We start from the raw sequence: 20,183 nt of genomic DNA, 5'->3' as shown, positions 1-20,183 counted from the left end.
GACAGCTCACTTTTTCACTCTGAAATCAAACTGCTCTGTAAAACATAGAGGATAATTTATTATGAACAAATAATATTATATTTTGTCAGAGAATTACTCATTAATCAACATTTACAGTCACCAATAATTGGTTGAATTACTTTCTTAATGAACTCTTCATTTTAGCTATAAAAATAGGTGTATTTTTGTGTCGATTTAAAGTTTGAAGTTTGTGTCAACAAACTATAAAGTTAAATAAATGGGATTATGTTATAGATTTTCCTTATGAATGAAGGCATTTTACTCATTAGTAGGCCTAAAGGAAGTTATGGCATGTAAAGTAGATGATCTGAAGAATTAGTTATTGAAAATAGCCCACTTGGTGTGAGGGGGAAATGAAGACAAGCGCTGCAACCTGAAGTTAGTACTATAGGCTAATATCTGCCTCCACCCTGTGGTCAGTCTGGAAATGATAACATAAAGGCTTTTTAGGATCAGTTTGATTTTCATAAACATACATTTAATTTTCCACAAGGGATAATTTGTTTGGGATAATACTTGGAAACTTAATGGACCGGGTCATTAATTGAAAAGAAAGATTCTTTGTGTAGTCAAATATGGAAATAGACAGCAGTTGTTGAGTGTAGAATAAAATATACATAATGCAACCTATTTTAGTGTGACTGCAGTGCCCAGTGTGCTAAAATATTGAAACACTAGTCAGATTGTGGGCTGATGTATCGACATGTTGCCAAGAGTATTTTACAAATTTATTTTGTCATAATGGTATTTTTTTATTGCTTGGTTCTAGTAGAAGTAGGAGGAGGCGTAAATAGAAATATAAAAACAAAAAATCGTTGTCATAATTACCATAACAATCCGCATCATTAGCATAATCAGCATAATCAGCGTCATTAAACTCGGAAGCGGAAGTGTCTCCGTTGACGTGCCTAAGCTGGACCAATGAGCTTCGCTGTCTACATCTGTCCTGGGCCAACTGTTCGCGGGAAACAGAGAAGCTTTTCTGGGCTTTTTAGCTAAACTTGGATTGGTTCCGTACTAAAATATGCCCAGTAAACCAACATTCAAGAAAGCGAAGTGTATTTTACTCTGAAGCAAACGGCTGCCATTCGTTAAAACCCTCTTATTTCTCCGATATTTCCCGTTACGCTACCGAGGCTAGTTAGCTAAGCGCGCAGCATCATTGAGCGCCGCACCGGGATGCTACTTGACAGAAAATAGCCTCAGAAGAAAAGTAATAACACGCGCACTGCCAATATGTTCAATTTAGACCGTTTTAGATTCGACAAGAATGCAAAGACCCCGAAGAAAGATGAGGCGAGTAAAGAAGACCCCAAAACTCCGGACTCTGAAAAGGAAAACAAGCCAGGTAACGTCAAAGCGGCCACACGGCTAACGGCTAAACGTGTGGCTAGTTGGAGTGTGGTTATGTCACATTATGTTATGAATCTGTAAAGAAAAGCTTATGAAACGTAACGATTAGAAGAGCGTCTGGTAATTTAACAAACAAACTGAAACGTGGATAACATGTCACCAATCTCAAGATAAGGCAAATGCACTTATATCCGGGGTGGAGGCAACAATGAAAAGGAACATGTGATTTAAATGGCTAAATTAAGATGATCTTTAGACTATCACATTTAGACTATCACATACTCTAAGTCTAAGTGGTTTTGGCCAATGACAACCACTTAGAAACATGTGAGGGACGTCAGAGCTTGGTTTAAAGACATTTATGTTACATGATTTCTTAATTTCATTGGAGATTATGATGGATTTTAGCAGCTAGGATTAAGGTTCAATTTTATTTTTTGGGTTATACTTACTTAAATACAGGCTCCAATAGTCGTTATTTTATCTACACGTTTCTAAAAAAAAATCAAACAACAAACTTTACTATTTGTGAAGCTCAAATACAAATTTGAAACTAGAAAATAGTGTTTTCCCCATTCTTGCATAGTGGTTAAATATTGAAATACTATAAAAATGTTAATACAATATTGATATTGTGCACTGCTGTATACATATATTTGCATGAGTTTAAAACATTTTTCCAGCCCTACTTTATATTGATAACCAAAGCAACTTAAATTCTAAATGGTTATAATTGTTAACATTTAGATTTGATGTCAGTTAATCATTGAAAATGTGTTAGGGTCTACTTCTATTCGTCTCCATTCTGCATAATGTTATGTGTTATTTCTGTTGTCTTTTCATTCACTTCTTGTATGTTTTTCCAGCCAAAGCGCAGCCTCTCAAACCCCCGTCGAAGCCCAGCGCTGCGGGAGTGGTGTATCTCGATACAGAAAGTGATGAAAATGAAGACATCGTTTTTGTCTCAGAAGTGGCTTCACCAAATTCCAAAACATCATCAACAACAAAATCTACGTCTGTAATCTTTAAGCTAAACATTATGATTAAGTCTTATTTTACAAATTTCAACGTATTCTTTTGTTTGTGATTTTAGGGACTCTTCTAAACAAACCACAAAGGATTCAAAGGAGACTTCTTCCCCTGATCTAGAAGAGAAAATCAACAAATTGCTGGCAATGTTTCCACAGTTGAACAGAGATCAAGTTAAAGAGGTGAAGAATGTTGATATTTGAGAATTGGTTGGTCACTAAATGATCAAGCAGAAGGTTCTGTTTATAATTGTTATTATAAAGCAGCTTGATTTATTAATTATTGATTAAACCAAGAATAATGTTTTTTTTGAAGGTGATTGAAAGTACGAGCACGCTGGAGGGAGCCGTCGCTACATGTTTACTAAAGTTTGGTGACGACGGTAAATTTAAATCTTTTGTCTCGAGGACTATGTTTCCAGTGTAGTTTCTTAACATGACTCATCTTATTTGTAGACCGAAGTATGAAGAGGAAGAAGGCCGGGTCCTCAAGTTCTAAAGACACTGACGTTCAACCTTCCAAAAAGAGCAAATCATCATCAGTGGTGAGTGCAGTGTATTTATTAATTTACAATCTATTTTACATCAATTTATTTTAACTTTAGACTCTTCTGATGGAGGGTCCGCCCCCATGGAGATGTTAGCCCTTTGACATATTCCACACTATGCTATTTGATACGACAAAGTTGCATTTATTGCACACATGTTTTATTGCTAAACCACCTTGTGTAACGTGTGCATGTACGGGGGAAGTTCAATGTCAGTGTTCTGTGGAGTATTTTAGGCAAAGCAATAACATCTCATGGTGATGAGCAGAAGGCAGAAAAGTTACGTATTGTACCTTTACCTCCTTTTGTTTATGTTCCAAAAGGTGGATGTTGAGGACTGGGATAAACGAGAGGATCAGGTCAGGCGCCTGCAGAGAAAGTTTCCTGACCAAGATAAAGAAGTAAGACATGAAATTGTTTCAACTTTTTGTGAATGCATAAATAATCAAGAAACAATTATTTAACATTTAGTTGAGGGTTTCAGACTGCATAAGTTTAGGGCTGCAAATGACAATTATTTTAGTCATCTCGGTTAGTCTAGCAATTATTCTTACGATTTCTAATTTGTATACATATTTTTATAAGTCAAAAGGCCAGTGAGTATGAGATTTTTACTTATTTGAATCCGGATAGAGCTGAAGTGAGAATGTCCTGGTGGAGATTATTTACAGATGAAAGGTGTTTCCATCACACTTATGCAATTCTTGCTCTCTGAGTGATAAAACCTGTTCTCTCGGCTCATAGCATGTTTTGGAATCTGTGTATTGACCAGTTGATTATTCGATGACTTAATTACTTACTATTTCTAGAATCAATTAGTTGCAATTAATTGATTAACTTGTTGCAGCCCCACATGCATTAATGCAGTTGTCATTTGTATGATTCCTCTATATTTATTATTGTACTATTCTTTTTCTAGGAGCTGCGGTCAGTGCTTGAAGAACACGACTGGAAATATTCCGAGGCACTACTAGCCCTGCAAATGTTCTCCGACCCAGGTCTGACTTTAACAGACCTTTTTAAATGATGTTTTTGGTTCATTTTCACTCAGCCGCCCCCTTATTTCCACAGAAAACACAAGCAGTTCGCACGAGTCCGGACCGAAAGATGACGAAACAGACAACTCCGATGACGGCCAAGTTACAGAGGACGAAGGTTCTTTTGTTTCAGAAGACAAACCGAGTTCAGTGAGCAAGTCCAAAGACAAAACCCACAATGACAGAGACGCAAATTCCAGGAGCTGCTTCACCACTGCAATTTCAGATTCAGACGACAACAATTCGGACGTTTCCAATGAGACAAAAAACAGCTCGGATTCACAATCGGAAGAAGAAGAGTTGAAATCCAAACTTCAAAACAGCCAAAGGATAAAGAGGGATGTGAAAGCAGCGCAATTGCCCAAACCGTCTCTACAGTCCAGACTCACCAGTGCCATCAGTTTGGCCAAGAAGGCGGCGGAAGAGCGGAAGAGGCGCGTCCAGGCCAACGCGTCCGCCAACGACTGCAGCTCCGAGGAGGAGGAGGAGGACGACGACGACGACAGCAGCGACTACGACAATTCTGACGACGAGCTGGAAACCCAAAAGGGCCCGACGGACATGAAGACGGAAATGCTCAGGTTCTTCAATGACGCCACCGTGGACGAGTTGACGCTCATCTCCGGCTGCTCCGTCAAGAAAGCTCAAAAGATCATAGAGCTGAGGCCTTTTGACTGCTGGGACAGTCTGGTGAGATTTACATGTGTTCATCTTTATTGGGAGCGGGCAATATTAACTTGTTCAGAACCACAATCCCGCCCATGGGCTGAAATCGGACTTTAGACGGGTACTATTTTATCATCCCTCTTATTTTCACTGTCAATACCAGCAAGCTATACATCATTTTAAAGATTATTTTCTCAACTAAACAAATATGTAATTGATTTGCATTGAATAATATGCCCCAGCAATTACCGATAGTTTGTTTTAAAAATCAACTTTTCATGACAAATACCTCGAGAATTCCTGATTTCGTATGATCTCGGAAGAAAAGCAGCAATGGGGAGGTGGGAGGTGTATCTATAAATGGAGGATAGCGCAATGATTGTTTTGGAGATATTCACAATTAGAATATTTAATTACAGAAGTATATTCTGTAATTAAAATAATTTAAAAATTGAACTCAAGAGGAGCCAGGAACATCTAGTGTAATTTCCCAAACAAAAGTGAGATTTCTGACATTTGGTGGTCATTTTTATCAACATTGAACTTTCCTGATGCATTGTTGAATATCGTTATGGACATGATGTAAAATAGGAATATTGAGAGATTCAGTTTTTTCATCCCTAGTCCTCCGTTAAGGGGTCGGCAGCTTTGGTTCCATCAGTTTTTGCATTTCAGAATTCTTATTCAACGTACACAGCGGTTTCAAATATTTCCTTGTAGATTATATTGTTTATCAATCAAATATACTTGTATATAATGTCCCAGGGGAAAATGTATCTTGGGCAAAGTGTTGTAGCTGCAGAACCCACAATAAATGCAGAAAAAAGTGGCCCATGGAAACGGAATTGCAAATACATTTCAACAAAGCTACTGAGTTTAAAGTGTCAAATTCATACAAGCCATAAGGAGCGAGTTTAAAGACCACCTCCCGCTCATCAAAAGTAACATTTCTACGAATGATGTTTTTTTTTCCTCCTCAGGGTGACCACATTCATAAAGACAATGGACTTTCGGAGGACTTGTTGTTCGGTTGTAAAATTGTCCTCAAAGAACGGAAAGTGGTGCTCGGTCTCATGTCGAGATGTGAGACCATTTCTTCAAAGCTGATCAAGCAAGTCTCCGAGGTGATGAAGAACAACACCTGCTCCACCAAACAGCCTAAACTGCTCGCTCCGCAGTAAGTCTTATTGGTGATGTTTCAGTCAGTCCAGAATGTTCTGTCATAATTTCAAATGGAGGATGTCTTACTCTAAGCCAGCTCCCCGCTCCATAGATCTGACCTGTTACATTGTACTATGTACTATTGCTGTGTTCCTTGTAACTGGGATACTACAAGTTTAAAAAGCTCTGGAATGCTCCTCAGTGGTATATCCCACTTGAGAACAGTGTGAACTGCTGTTTTTTGATTTGCCCAATTAGAAATATGGACCATTAACCAGGTCAAAACATCCAACCCTCCATTTTAAACTATGGACCGTGTAGACGTGAACCCAGTCTTTTATTTCAATGTAGAACATCTGAAAATATATTCTGTATTGTGTTTTAGCCTCAGGTTGAAACCCTATCAGGTCATTGGTCTGAAGTGGCTGATGCTCTTGAACGAACACAAGCTGAGCTGCATCCTGGCGGATGAAATGGTGAGGAAACCTCCAGGCCTCATCATAACCAACAAACATATCTTGATTTGAAAAGAAAAACCTTGATGACTCTTCTGTGTTGTCACCGTTTCTTTCAGGGTTTGGGGAAAACCATCCAGGCCATAGCATTTCTTGCACAACTGTATGAGAATGGTGTCACGGGGCCGCACCTCATCGTGGTCCCGGCCTCCACTTTGGGTAATGAACGTTAAAGATGAACATCTGTGACACTGGTGTAACATTGTGGCTAATACATCTGTGTTTTAGATAACTGGGACAGAGAGCTGAAACTGTGGTGTCCAAAACTGAATGTTGTTGTATATTATGGTAAGGATTTCTCTCAAACCTGACACTGATACTGAATTTGAACAAGTTCTAAAGTTTGTGCTCATGTTCAGGATCAGCAGAGGACCGACGCTACCTCAAGTACGACATCCTGAACGGGGACATAGAGTTGGACGTCATAGTGACAACGTAAGAAAGCACATTCTGAATAGTGATAAAGATGAGTGATGGTGGTGATGTTGCTTTGTAACATTATGTTGTTTTACAGATATAATTTGGCCATAGGGAACGACAGCGACCGGAGCCTTTTCCGTAAACTGCGCCTCGTCTACGCTATATTTGATGAAGGTCATATGCTGAAAAACATGAACACTCTGCGATATCGCCATCTCATGGCTATCAATGTATGTACATGTTTAGTCAGGTATTTGGAATGGTTGTTCTCCATGATTGAGCAGTGTTTTGTGCAGGCGAAGCATCGTGTGCTGCTCACTGGGACGCCTGTGCAGAACAACCTGCTGGAGCTCATGTCTCTGCTCAACTTCATCATGCCCTCAATGTTCTCCGACTCCACTACTCAGCTCTCCAAGATGTTCTCCATGGTCAGTGTTCATCTGTTTTCCACCTGCAGGGGATTTTTACAGGGTTATTGTTGTGACATAATCAGTGCCTTATTTATCGATTCAAGATACAAATACTTTTTACATTGTAAATTTCACTCTACATTCGATGCAGCATGTTTTGCTAAAAATGTTCTAAGCGTTTGTAGAAAGACAAACTAATAAAACAATCTTTTCAGAAATCCTCTGAGGGAGAGAGTAAATTTGAAAAACAACGCATTTCTCAAGCCAAAAGAATCATGAAACCGTTCATCCTCAGAAGAGTAAAAACAGAAGTGAGATCAACACTGCAGTTAACAAAAGCACTTATTTGTTGTGTAAGATAATGATGAGTTTTGTGTTGTTACTCCAGGTCCTCAAACAGCTCCCTGCCAAAGAAGAAGCGGTCGAGTACTGCTCCATGAGCGAGCGACAGGAAGAACTCTACCAAGAACTGTTCAAAAAGCTCAAAAAAACAGTTCCTGGCGAGAGTAAGCTGCATTTTGGTTCTTGTGTTTGTTATTGGCAAAAAGGACCCCTGTAACATGCATTTTCCCTTAAGAGCGTGAGATGTGCAACGCGATGATGCAGCTCAGAAAGATGGCTAACCACCCTCTACTTCATCGCCACCGCTACACCCTCGAGAAGCTCAAGGTCATGAGCAGGCTTATGCTGAAGGTGAGGCGGGAGTTCTATGTAGAAGCAGTGTTCTCGCTCAGGGGTTTAGGCATGGCGGGCCCTCGCCGTGCTGAAAAGATACCGCCAGGTATTAAGATAACCATGCTCGCGGCGCCTGCGAAAAGCACCACGACACCGTCCGTGTGAGTACTTTTCGCTCCTCAGAAAATACGCCGCTAAGTGGCGGAGTGTTATCATATTGGCTCTCCATATCGATTGCCGTAGGCGCGAGCGCAAATTTTTTACTTTTCGAGCGCCGCCTATAGCTCTCACCGCCATCCTCCAACCTCAGCCCAGCGAGAACACTGAGAAACCAGCGCATGATCAAACTATCCATTATTCTGCACACATTATATGTCATGTGATATGAATCAAATCAAATATTGCAATGTTGCAAAGAAAATTTACATAATGCAAAATGTGTCTGTTTTGTTTTTGTTCACAACCGATTACATATCATTAAACCAGTAAAAATAATATTGATAATCCCAAAGAAGAACAGTCCTGTGTGCGTGTCCTGGTGCAGTGTACTTGTATTGCCCGTTGATCCCTTCTACGTTCTCAGGAGCCCACGCACTTCGATGCCGATGCCGCTTTGATCCAAGAAGACATGGAGGCGATGTCGGACTTCGAGTTGCATAATCTGTGCAAACGGTACAGCTCCCTCAGCTCCTACCAACTCGAGACTGACGTTATACTCGACTCGGGGAAGTTTAAACACCTCACAGATCTGCTGAGCACAATTAAAGAAAAGGTACACGCCGCAACTCGCCTGAACACACATCTGCTGTCTGTAATGACGCATTTACCTGAGGGGCGTGTCTTCTCCCAGGGCGACCGTGTGGTGCTGTTCAGTCAGTTCACCATGATGTTGGACATTGTGGAAGTGTTTCTGAAGTATCACAACCACGGATATGTTCGCCTGGACGGATCCACGCCCATCGCTGACAGGTCGAGTATCGCTCTGTGTAATAAGTCACATTTTAAGATTGGACGCACTCATGGTCTCAAATAGAGGGCGCCTACGTTTGTCTGTGGGGGATTCACTGTGTGCGGGGGGAGAAAAAACATAGAAATTGTGTCTACAAACTAGGGCTGTGCTCAATATATCAATTTTGTGATGTATCGTGGCAGACTTCTTGGCCATATGTGTATCGTGATTGCCGAAATTGCCTAGTTCTATACTTCTGAACCTCCAGATTGATGCATCAAAGCCGAATCTGAGGAGCTGAAAATGTCATAGGACAGTTTTATTCTGATATTGAAGACAGTGTGAACATGAGATTATTATTCCTTTATGTAGAATAACAAAATGCATTAGAGAGGATTTTTTGCCGATTTGAGAACTCAAGCGACTGTTAGTCCCTTTTTGAAAAGTGCACATGTGCGCACTCACCCCCGTGTGGAAGCTTGCAGCTGCTACACGTGCGTTTGTTTATTAGATCACATCGCATCTCTGGTCTCCGCAGATTTCAGTCTCTTCTGAGCTCAAACAGTCTTCCTCTGCCGTCCTTCACAACGGCATATCTACCACGCATGCGTAGCCAGGGAAACGTGCTGCTATACCAGAATGAGGCTGCTGCATGTGAGCAGTAGGACAAAAGAGATATGTGGGAGGACTTATTGGCTGTCATCGCCACGAGGAAATGAGACTCAGATTTGCCGCCCAAAAATATTTTTGTCCACATTTAGCACCGGTTTTAAGGGATATTGGACTCGTATCGTATCAAGTTCTGAGTATTGGGATTCGTATCGTGGACCCTGTATCGGGTTATGTTTTGTATTGTGAGGTACTGGACAATAACCAGCCCTACTACAAACCTTGCATAACAATCACGTCTTTCAACTGACGACAATCGTGCGAATGGGGCAATACCGCTATTAATATTGATTTTATTTTGATACAAATACTGATCTAACCTTGTTCAGTCATAACTATAATAATACTGCCCTGAACTTTGTGTTTAGACACCAAATAATAATTAAGAAGAGACAAGATAACCTTTGTCTCACAATTCTAGTGTTGGAACAAAGATTAGGCACAGAATTATATTATCTTATTAAAAACAGATGGAGAATATATCTTATCTTAATAATGATAATAATAATACTCTTAATAATGACACTCTCATAAATGGTCCCAACATGTCTTAACTTAACACTTACACATGTTAATTTGTAGTATTGGTATTTGCATAACTGTATTGATGCCTAAATTGGTCAGGCCTGAATAGTCCCAGCCCAGTTTAGAATGTCCTGCCAGTTTAGACGTGTGCGTTTTCAGATCGACACTTGTCTGATCCTTTTCGATGAGTAAACGTCATCTTTTGTGTGTGGCAGGATTGTGTTGATCGACAAGTACAACACGGACAAAGACATCTTCGTGTTCCTGTTGTCCACGCGAGCCGGCGGCCTGGGCATCAACCTCACCTCGGCCAACGTGGTCATCCTCCACGACATCGACTGCAATCCCTACAACGACAAGCAGGCCGAGGACCGGTGCCACCGAGTGGGACAGACCAAGTAAGACACGCCAGCTACAGGCGCTCTCGTTTGAATGTGTGAGCAGACAGGAAGTGTGAGCAGACAGGAAGTGTGAGCAGACAGGAAGTGTGAGCAGACAGGAAGTGAAGCCACAACAACGGCAACCGAGCACTTTCATTGGAGGACGCAAAGAAGAAGAAGCAAAAACGTTTATTAATGGGGAAATGTCAGGAGCGAAACAGAAAAGTGCAGTTGAATAACAAAAGCTATCGCCAATATTCACACTTGATACAGCAACAAATTAAATCCATTTGTTGTGACGCACGATATCATTATTTTTTGGGTCTTTGATCTGACGGCTTGAATCCTTTTAATAGACAAATGCCTTTTGGGGTTTAATACTGGCACCACTTTTAAGTTCATTTATGTGGACAAGATATTGAACTCTTTGCGAGTTTTGTGTATTATTAGATCCGATACGACTAATACTACGGCATGATAAATGTTGTGTTGCCAGGTGAACGTAACTTATTAAGAATAAGTCAATTAAAGGGATTGTGTGACTTAACCGCGCACCAGCGATGTTGTATCCATTTCCTGGTTTTGATTTGAGTTGCTTTGAATAATGAGGTGCCAAAAATGTGCTGGACATGAAGCTGAGGTGTGGCCAACGCACAAACCTTTATCATATGAACAGTAAATACAGTTTATTCAGAATAAACAATAAACAAACAGTGCTACTAGTTAAACAGATGGTTCTTCTTCAATGTGCACGGTGTGAAATTGTAATGACATGAGTTAATACACACTTTGGTCGGATCAAATTAATTCTAAAACATTAAATGAGTGGGATCATCGTTCCTTTTATTCTGTGCAAACACATTGACTGAAGAAGAGGACAAGCCTCGAGTCCAGGGAGTTTGAGACAGTTTCACATAGTCACATTTTCAGCCACAGGTGAGTGATGAGTTTGCCTTTAAACACTGTAATGTTTAAATGTTAGTAATTATTCAATGTTCCGATTATTAAATAACTGGTTCATAATATTACTCATTAGATTTTTTTTCTGAAGCAATGCTCGATCAAAATATAGCAATATAATAATAGCATTTTATACAAATTATTAGGTCTCACTGCATATTAACCATTAAGGACACACTTTATGCTAAATGTTCTTTGTGAGCTTCTAACCATCTTCTGACATTGTTCCCTCTTCAAAAACACTCCATTCACGCTAGTTTGATGAATCCTGCTGTTCCTCATGATCATTACAACTGCTCGGATACATACACACATAAACATATATGCATACATTCATACACACACATGCATAAACATACACACACATGCATAAACATACACACAGCCTGTAGCTCGCCTTGGCTCTCACATGTGTAGTTCCCGCTGCTGCCAGTAGATGGAGCCCATGGTTCAGTTCTTTGTGTGGGATGAGCCTGAGACGTTGGAAGTTGTTTTTTTGTTCTAAAACATGAGATGCCAAACTAAAAGTACTCCAGAACATGTTTAAAGGCCATTAACATTAGAATAATAACATTTTACATGTATGAATAAAGTTTAGACTGGCAGTACTACATTCTGTTGTTTTCTCCTTTTGTTAGGACGGTTCAGGTGATCAAACTCATCAGCAAAGACTCTATAGAAGCTTGCATCCTTAAACTGGGTCTGAGGAAACTCAAACTGGAGCAGGACATGACGGCAGCAGACGCAAGTAAGATCGCTGCACATGTTATGCCTAATCTGCACAATGTGATCCGAGAGGAACTATTTATTTGTACTATTTAACTCTATATATTGCAGATTGTTAGATGTAGAGCTGGGTTTCGATTCAAATTTCAAGAATCGATTCGATTCCGATTTTTAGGTTTCAAAATAGATTTTTTTTCCGATTTCTCAGATTCCATCCCATTCGCTCCGATTTCGATCTGATTTCCGATTCGATTTCGATTCGATCCGGGGGTTAATGTTTTTAAAAATGTATTTGAACCGTTTCCTTCACTTCATGACTGTGTAGAGAAGCGACATATTAAAACTAGTATTATATCAATATTAAACAGCAAATCTTACAAGTATTGGTAGTTACTGATGGAAGACTGATGAAAAGGTTAAGGGTCAATCTACCTTCAAGAAACATAATCCAGGAGTCCTGAATTATCTTTCTTGAAGGTAGATTGAAGTTCACTGAGGGAAATGTAGAAAATAATTTAATTAAAGGCGGTATGGACGATTTTTCGGCGATTTGTGAACGCAGGTGGAAGTGCGCATGCCACTCCCCCGTGTGGACTGATACAACACACACGTGCGTTTGTTTATTAGCGCAACGGAGCGCATCGCATCTCTCGTCTCCCGTAGATTTCTGTCCACTTCTGCGTCAGCTCGAACTGTCTTTCTCCATCTTCATTTTGCCCCGTACACTGAGGGAACTATATTATGATAGATCCATGCGCTTAGGCACGCGGAAACGTGGGGACGAGCCTGACGCGGCTGCAGGTGAGCGATAGGTGCGTTTTATGATTGATACGTGGCAGGACTAATGATTTATCCACGCCATGAGGAAATATGATAAAAAAATAATATGCTGAAAAAAATTGTCCATACCACCTTTAAAAAAATATATATATTTTTTTTTATTTTAAAATAAATAAATCAATTTTAAAAAATCGATCTTTGGACGTACGAATCCATAATCGGTCATTAACATGTGAATCAATTAAAAATCGGAAAATCGATTATTTCAACCCAGCTCTAGTTAGATGTATATGTGGAAATGTACCTCAACAGGATAAAAACTTCCAAAATGGAGGCTTCTCTTTTTTAAAACAATTGAAATATACTTTTTTTTTTTTTTTTTTTTACCTCCAAGCAAACAAGAAGCTGTAGTATTTACTTTTATGTGATTTTGGATACAGTGAAGAACCAATATGGCTCAACATTTCGGTTTTTGTCCAATAAATCATGCATCAAATGTGTATTTTCCATCTTACCTTTTAAAAGCCCCCATTACCTCTATTGTGTCCAGTATATTGTGCCCTGCCGCTCACAAATAACCTGTTGTGTTTTTGGCAGCCGGAGAGGGGACCATAACTGAAGACATGGCCTCGTTACTGAAAGCCACTCTGGGACTGTGATACATAGGAAAAAGTTGCGTTCCTGTTACTGGCGCTACACTGGAACAAGCCTAAAGACCAAATGCTGCAGTTCTGTGGAGCTCGTGAACTGTGCCTGAAATGAACTGCGACTTTACCAGCGGATAGTACACACCATCTGTTATACACACGTCTGTGCATATGTTTGCGTATAGTAAGGCTGGAGCCGGTTAAAATGGCAATAGTAGGAATAACGAAATGTAAAACGTCCATTTCAATGATGGTTCCGTCTTTGCTGGTGAAAACTTAACGTTACGAAGCCAATTCAACGTCTGCAGTGATTGATCGAATGTCCTGAAGAATACGAGGAGGTTTGGGGTCCATAACATCATGATTTAGGCTCAGGTCTTACAGCAAACTTCAGTTCAAAGACTACTACAGTTAGTATTTAGTATGGGCCATACTCTGCTGCCATGTTTCGTCTTTGTTCTTATACTCTTGTTTTCGTTGGTTGCATTTCAGTTTTGTAATGTACAGTAGGTGTTTTTAAAAGTACTCTGTAAAAAAACAACTTGAACCTTAAACTTTGGATACCTCTTCTTTCACAAGGACCTTTTTAATGCAAGAAGAATGTGTTCAAATACGGTGCTTGTGATTTTCTTTGTTTCTTAAACACAAGTGTCTCGGTAACTGACAGAATACTGTTGCCTCTCGTGGCTCTTGTACAGTAATGTCACCTGTCTTTTTATGTATGTTTAAAATGAATAATAAAAACTGAATTGGTTTTCTTTATTTAAACTGGTTCAATGAATGTGTATTATGAATTCCTTGGCAAATGTCAAAAGGTTTGGTCCTCTGAAATTTCATCAAAAACATTCTTCTTGAACGGCATTTCAATTTGACATTTTTAACATTTACAATAATATCTTTATTGTAAAAAAAAAAAATGGATTGTTTTGAATGTGTTTATACTTCAGTACATTATATGACCATAAAATGTCAACGTATGTAAATATACTAAATTGCAAAAACGTTTATAAATTTCATTCTACTCTATTGTCTTACTTGACAGAGTAGAACAATCTCTACTCTGCACTGGGCGAGTATCTCCCACACCTGAAGCCTGTGAGGTGAGTGTCACATTTAATGGTGTAACTGAAATAAAGAACTCCTTTCTTAAGTTGGCAGCTGAGCCCATGTGTTCCTCGCTCGGGGAACACGAGACACCTCCCTACCATGTCGTTGTACAGGACGTCCCTGTCCCACACTTCAAACCACATCTCCTGACCGAGCTCCACTGATCCAAAGACGTAGCTGACGTTCCAAACTGGATTATTGTCATCCATTACTGTGGGCGTCTCCTCATACATTCCATTGTAGAAGATCTTTACGTACGCATCTGTTTTGGTGAAAGTGTCCGCTCTCAGTCCCGCTGCTCTCTGGATTTCCAAAGCGAGTGTCCCTCTCCCGGACCTCAGCGGGCAGCAGTTGTGGTCCAGGTTGGGTTTTGGCGAGCACTTCTTCATTCCAAGCTGATCCTCCTGCAGCTGGTTCTCCTTGATGTACTCTGTGACCGAATTCCTCAGGTTGGCGCCGATTTGTGCGTCGTCCACTAAATTGTGCAAAGGGAAAATGGCGTAGGAAACCACATCTGGGTTGTCCTGGAGGCTGCTCATCCAGCTGTGGTATGACTCAGATGGTTCTTGGTGGTATAAGATGTCAGGGAAGTACTTCTCTCCTCCAAAAACCTCAATTTTATGGGTCATGAAGCCTTGGTAGAAGCCCATACTCATGTTGCCCTTTACGAAGCTGTCACACTTGTTGGAAAATGTCGCATTGGCCGGGATGAAGCCCAAAGCCATGCGGAGCTCTACATTAAGACAATTCTTGATCTGAGTCTCTGTGAAGCCCTTTAACGTCGCCAAGCAAGTCCTGAAAGCTGTAATTCTTCTCACTTTGCCTCCAAGTTGAACCTGCAAATAATATAACACAGAGGATATTATTGCTGGCTCTCTTTGTGCTGCAAAAACAAGTACTGTCCTCTGCACACCTGATGAATGTAGTGGGTTCCATAAGTGTCGATGAGGCGTCTGTAGAGGGCTTTGTCTTGGCTGGTGTTCAGGCTCTGTGGGAGTCTCCTCAGATGTTTGATGAACTCTGTGCTCAGCTGTGGATGGTCAGCCAGTCTGTAGCTGCAATAACAAAAGGTTAGACAATAAAGAAGACTGCGAGCTTTGATAGCACTTGCATTCCAGGAGAGATCAGTTTAATCTTCAGATGTGGACTTATATGTAACATTTCTGATAAGGGGGTCTGCCACCTGCTTGTCTGGAAGGTTCCTTTGCAGTGAGATCCTTTTTAAATGTGATTTTTTAATGTCACGTTGCTGGACAGATTTCAGATTACAGCGTTAAACTTCTTATATCTATTCATATATTTTATTTAAAGTAGAGATAAAGGTGGGATTTATGCCGACACCTTTAGTAACTGAAGTTAAAAGTGTTCTCACACAGCAATACATTAAAAATTAAACCACTTTCTTGGAAAACTGTTATTTATAGAAAACGGTGTAATTTATAGAAAACTCTGTGTGCACTGTTGAGGTGAATGCTGGAGGAGGAAAAACAATTTAAAGTGATATCACACAAAAATATATGTCATTAACCTATTTTTTCTTTCTGCATATCAATAATCACGTGCGATATCTTCTAACAATAGGATTTCAGACGTCTGCTCAGCTGAAAAGTGACTGACATTGAACTTTTACTTCCTTGTTCAGGCTTCCACTTTTTCCACAAACAATGTCAAACAATCTATTTTAAAAGGGGGGAAACTGTCAATCATCTGTTACCTGTAGTAAGTGCAGCTAATTTCATGGAGGGCAAAAGTGGCTCTGTCCACACTGTGCTGTGAGCGGGCAAACTTGGCCAAATCAGAACGACTCCCTCCCAGCACCGCTTTACCAATTTCATCCAGGCTCAAACCTAGACCCCAGTTATTGCTAACAAGAGAGCTGGAGCTGCGCAACAGTGACTCCACAGAATGGTGAAGAGCACTAGACAGTTGCTTGCTGCAGCGGCTGAAAGGACGCCAGTCGAGCACTGCTGCTGGAAGCCTTTGGATCTGCAAAACACAAGAAAACACAAGTGCACAAGAAAAAAAAGAAAATGAATGTTGCTTTTCATGAAAAAGACATCTTGTCAGCAAGCAATAAAACCACAAACACACCAAGTGACGGGGTGACACTTTACAGGGCTGACATTGTGCTGTTGTACCTGTCCTTGCTGGAAACGGTTGGGGCACAGAGTACAGGTGTGGTTGTCAAACAAGTGGGCTTTGACGTTAATCACATATGCCCCGGTCCGCCGCATCCGCACCACATCGAAGCCCTCGCCTGCCAGGTTATGTCCAGGAACAAAAGAAGCTTTTTCACACTCTGACCCTGAGCCAGTGTAACAGCTCTGGATGTGACGGACCTCAAAGACCAGTGTGAGAGCCAGTATCAGCAGCAGAAAGGGGCTCGTCTGCAGCTGGACTTCTGGCATGGTGACCTGAAGATAGAAGAATGGACTCAGTTATGTATAGCAGAGAATAAGAGATCAGCAGTGAGATGTGTGTTTACTGTAGCTGGATGCATTATTGTTAAGCCGCTTTGAAAATTGTGGAGTATAATCCTGCCACAGATGTTGACTCGGCCAGAAACGTGCACAGACTTAGAAAGGCTTTTTCTCTTACCTTGCACTTGAATGTGTTGCTTTGCTGATTCCTTTCTTCCTCCTTTGCAATTCCTTATGTCTCAGCAAAAAGGAACACTATTGTCCCTTCTTAAAATGATCTCTGCAAACTTCTTAAATTCCTCAGAATAAACTTGTAATGAGTTTTGGTGCAGCCCTGAACTCTTTGTGTGCTTTCTGCTTAGGAATTCCCCCCACTTGATGCACTATCTGCTTCTCCTTTCCCTCTCTGCCCAAAGCCCTTTGACAATTTCCTCAGCATGACTGCGTTTGTTTTCATGAACATGACCTAGCTGCACACATCCCTCACGACTGTGTGTGCGCATGTGCACATGTGGGGGAGGGACCATCTTTTATAGTCACGAGAGACGAGACGTGCCTTTGTGAGCCCTATTTACTGGAAATGGATGCATGGTTAAGTGCACATGTGTCCAGGGCAGTGACTCTGTTATGTGTTTATATCCTTCAGCCAAACAGACTGTACTGACCTGTCCAAGCCTATGAGTCTGTCTGATTTCAGATTAGTGTCAGGTCAGGGAGTCCAGTGTTTGGGGGCGTGGATGCAGATTTGCACATTTATATGCAGTACACAACCAATTCCTACAACCGTATTTTCCGGACTATAAGTCGCACCATATCATTTTTTCATAGTTTTTTGCCGGGGTGCGACTTATATATACTTATACTCCGGAGCGACTTATATGTGATATTATTTGTTATTTTCACTCTTGCAACCCCATTTTTCTTTCTTCTCTATTATGCATTTTTGGGCTGGTGCGACTTAAGTCCGGAAAATACAGTATTTACTTGCACATGTGTAAAGCCTAGGGCAGGGCTCCTATATTGACCATGGGACCAGATTTTTGGAGGACTATTGTCTGGGGGCCGGACTTCAAAACTGCACCGCAATTTTAACATATATCCAATATCCACAAACAACTTCCAATGGCACTATTAAACACAAATCTATTGTTTCACTGAAGTAGTAAATAAAACTAGAACAATAATGCTCTGTCACATAAAAAGCTGCTTACCACAGTCCAATCACATCAGCCCTAGAGAGCTAAGCAGGACGAGGCTGGTCAGGACTGGGATGGGAGAGTGAAGGTGGACCACCACCAAGTGGACCACCAGGTGGACCTCCAGGTGGACCACCAGGTGGACCACCAGGTGGACCACCAGGTGGACCTCCAGGTGCCACAGGGAGGTGTCCTTAGGCAAGACACTTCCCCCACATTGCCTAGTCTGAAAGTGGGGAGTGAGTGAGGGATTGGTGGTGGTCAGTGGGCTGATGGCACAGTTTGGCAGCCTCACTTACTTGAGTCTGCCCCAGGGCAGCTGTGTCTATTATAGTAGCTTATCACCACCAAGTGTGAAGTGACTGAATAATGCACTGTAAAGCGCTTTGCGTTTCATGAGAGGTGCTCTATAAGATCAAATGATTAATTGATTAAAACGGAACTAAATCAGGACTAAGCAAAGACCAACCCAGTATGGAGCAATAACAGACTTGAATTGGATCATAGCAGCAGCTCTAGAACTAGACCTGGTTTTGAACCAAGACTAAACTTACTGTAGGTCACATCAGGCTTAAAAACATCTTGAACAGGACTAAACCACAGTATCTGACCCAAGACTATAAGGTCTTAAATATAAATGGCATAACATCTGCTTCAGCTGATATTAAAACAACAGTAGAGAAGGACACTGAATAACAGAGCTAACATAGTGCACTAAGGACAAACTGTAACCACGCATTATGGTCGAGCCCATTTTACCGCGAGGGGCCGGATCATTTGCTCAGTGCTAATTGTGGCATTTCTGGTGCTGTTCATGTAGGCCAGAGATGATACGTTTGCCAGGCTTCATTGCATTGTGGTCCGGGCCATGGCCCATTTTTCCCTTGATGGGCCAAAGGTAAATGGCTCAGTTTGATGACATGTTGATGACTGAAATTTCTTTACAATTCATATTTTATTATTTAATGATTAGTGCACAAAATTTCAAAGCTAATTGAGACATTTTACAGGTGAACTCTCAACCATTTTTAATTAATCTATATATATATATCTTACTATCAAACTGATTAACCAATAAAATAAAATAAACAGCATTAGTCAAGTAAAACCACAAACCAAAAGTCTCTAACTCCCTGTGGCTTCAGCATTAGTGCCATTCCACATGCCAAAGTTCTGCTGCTGCCAGAAAAGTCACCCAAACACATTGCACAATTATTAAAATACACATAAACGCAGGGTCAATATTTCATATAAATGTGCCAAAAATCTGTTAAGTCAGCCCCTCCAAACTACCTGCCTTCAGCTGGCTCTTATACCTGGGACAACAGCAGCACTACAGCGCCCCTCTGTGGACAAATGGAAAAACAACACATTGACACCAACTTTACATTTAGCTCAAAATGACAGTATGATATTTTCCAGAGCCCGTAATAGACATTGCAGTACTATAAAGGTCATATACTAATGCTCCTCTCAACTCGTACCTGGTATTTTCTCTGCCTCTTGCTCTTGCTCTGCAAACCCAATCTGAGCATTTATGCAGTTTGCTTATTATACATACAAAAACACAGATGATGTGGTTGTGTCAGTCACTGTCACAGACTCGACCTGAAATGTTACTTAGTGCACCTTTGAATAAAAAACACATAATTTGCCCAATATTTAAAATAGACATTCACAGTAACTTTACTTTATTACAGTTACATTTTTATTTGGTAGTATTCAGAATACGGATATATTCCTGAAAAAAACCCTACAAAAAACAAAAACTTGCTCCATGTTGACAACAGAATGTGATTACTATCTGATTTCTGGATATTGAGAGTATTTAAATGACAAGCAAAACTCAAATTCTAATTTGGGTCATCAGATGGATTATGATCAGAAATAAATCGAAATTGTTTACGCATCATTTTTGTAGGAGCCAAAAGCCCTGATAGAGATGTAGTGTTGGGAGCGGCCACAGGGTGTCGCTGTGGGAGCATGGATC

General features: G+C 40.7%; 2 protein-coding genes across 2 annotated transcripts; one reads left to right on the top strand and one right to left on the bottom strand.

Moving 5' to 3' along the window:
* Positions 1-942: 942 nt before the first annotated feature.
* On the top strand, positions 943-14,210 carry smarcad1a (SNF2 related chromatin remodeling ATPase with DExD box 1a). The gene is made up of 23 exons (XM_072433155.1): positions 943-1,369; positions 2,241-2,388; positions 2,468-2,585; positions 2,719-2,785; positions 2,859-2,944; positions 3,274-3,351; positions 3,870-3,948; positions 4,022-4,677; positions 5,634-5,830; positions 6,200-6,290; positions 6,389-6,488; positions 6,558-6,617; positions 6,689-6,764; positions 6,844-6,979; positions 7,046-7,177; positions 7,375-7,470; positions 7,548-7,665; positions 7,737-7,852; positions 8,418-8,606; positions 8,685-8,803; positions 10,193-10,375; positions 11,956-12,065; positions 13,421-14,210. The coding sequence occupies exons 1-23, from the start codon at positions 1,258-1,260 to the stop codon at positions 13,480-13,482; spliced, it is 3,129 nt and encodes a 1,042-aa protein (XP_072289256.1). The 5' UTR covers positions 943-1,257; the 3' UTR covers positions 13,483-14,210.
* Positions 14,211-14,491: 281 nt separating this feature from the next.
* On the bottom strand, positions 14,492-17,496 carry prf1.5 (perforin 1.5). The gene is made up of 5 exons (XM_072433556.1): positions 17,176-17,496; positions 16,716-16,991; positions 16,292-16,563; positions 15,491-15,632; positions 14,492-15,413 (listed from the first exon to the last, which is right to left on the bottom strand). Exons 2-5 carry the CDS (start codon positions 16,983-16,985, stop codon positions 14,526-14,528), a joined length of 1,572 nt encoding a protein of 523 aa, XP_072289657.1. The 5' UTR covers positions 16,986-16,991; positions 17,176-17,496; the 3' UTR covers positions 14,492-14,525.
* Between the last annotated feature and the right edge of the window lie 2,687 nt (positions 17,497-20,183).

This window comes from Eucyclogobius newberryi, unplaced genomic scaffold (assembly GCF_026437365.1).
Source record: "Eucyclogobius newberryi isolate DKJ021-1_F unplaced genomic scaffold, fEucNew1.0.hap1 SCAF_6, whole genome shotgun sequence".
Lineage (NCBI taxonomy): Eukaryota > Metazoa > Chordata > Actinopteri > Gobiiformes > Gobiidae > Eucyclogobius > Eucyclogobius newberryi.
This window is presented reverse-complemented; position numbering and strand designations above follow the sequence as displayed.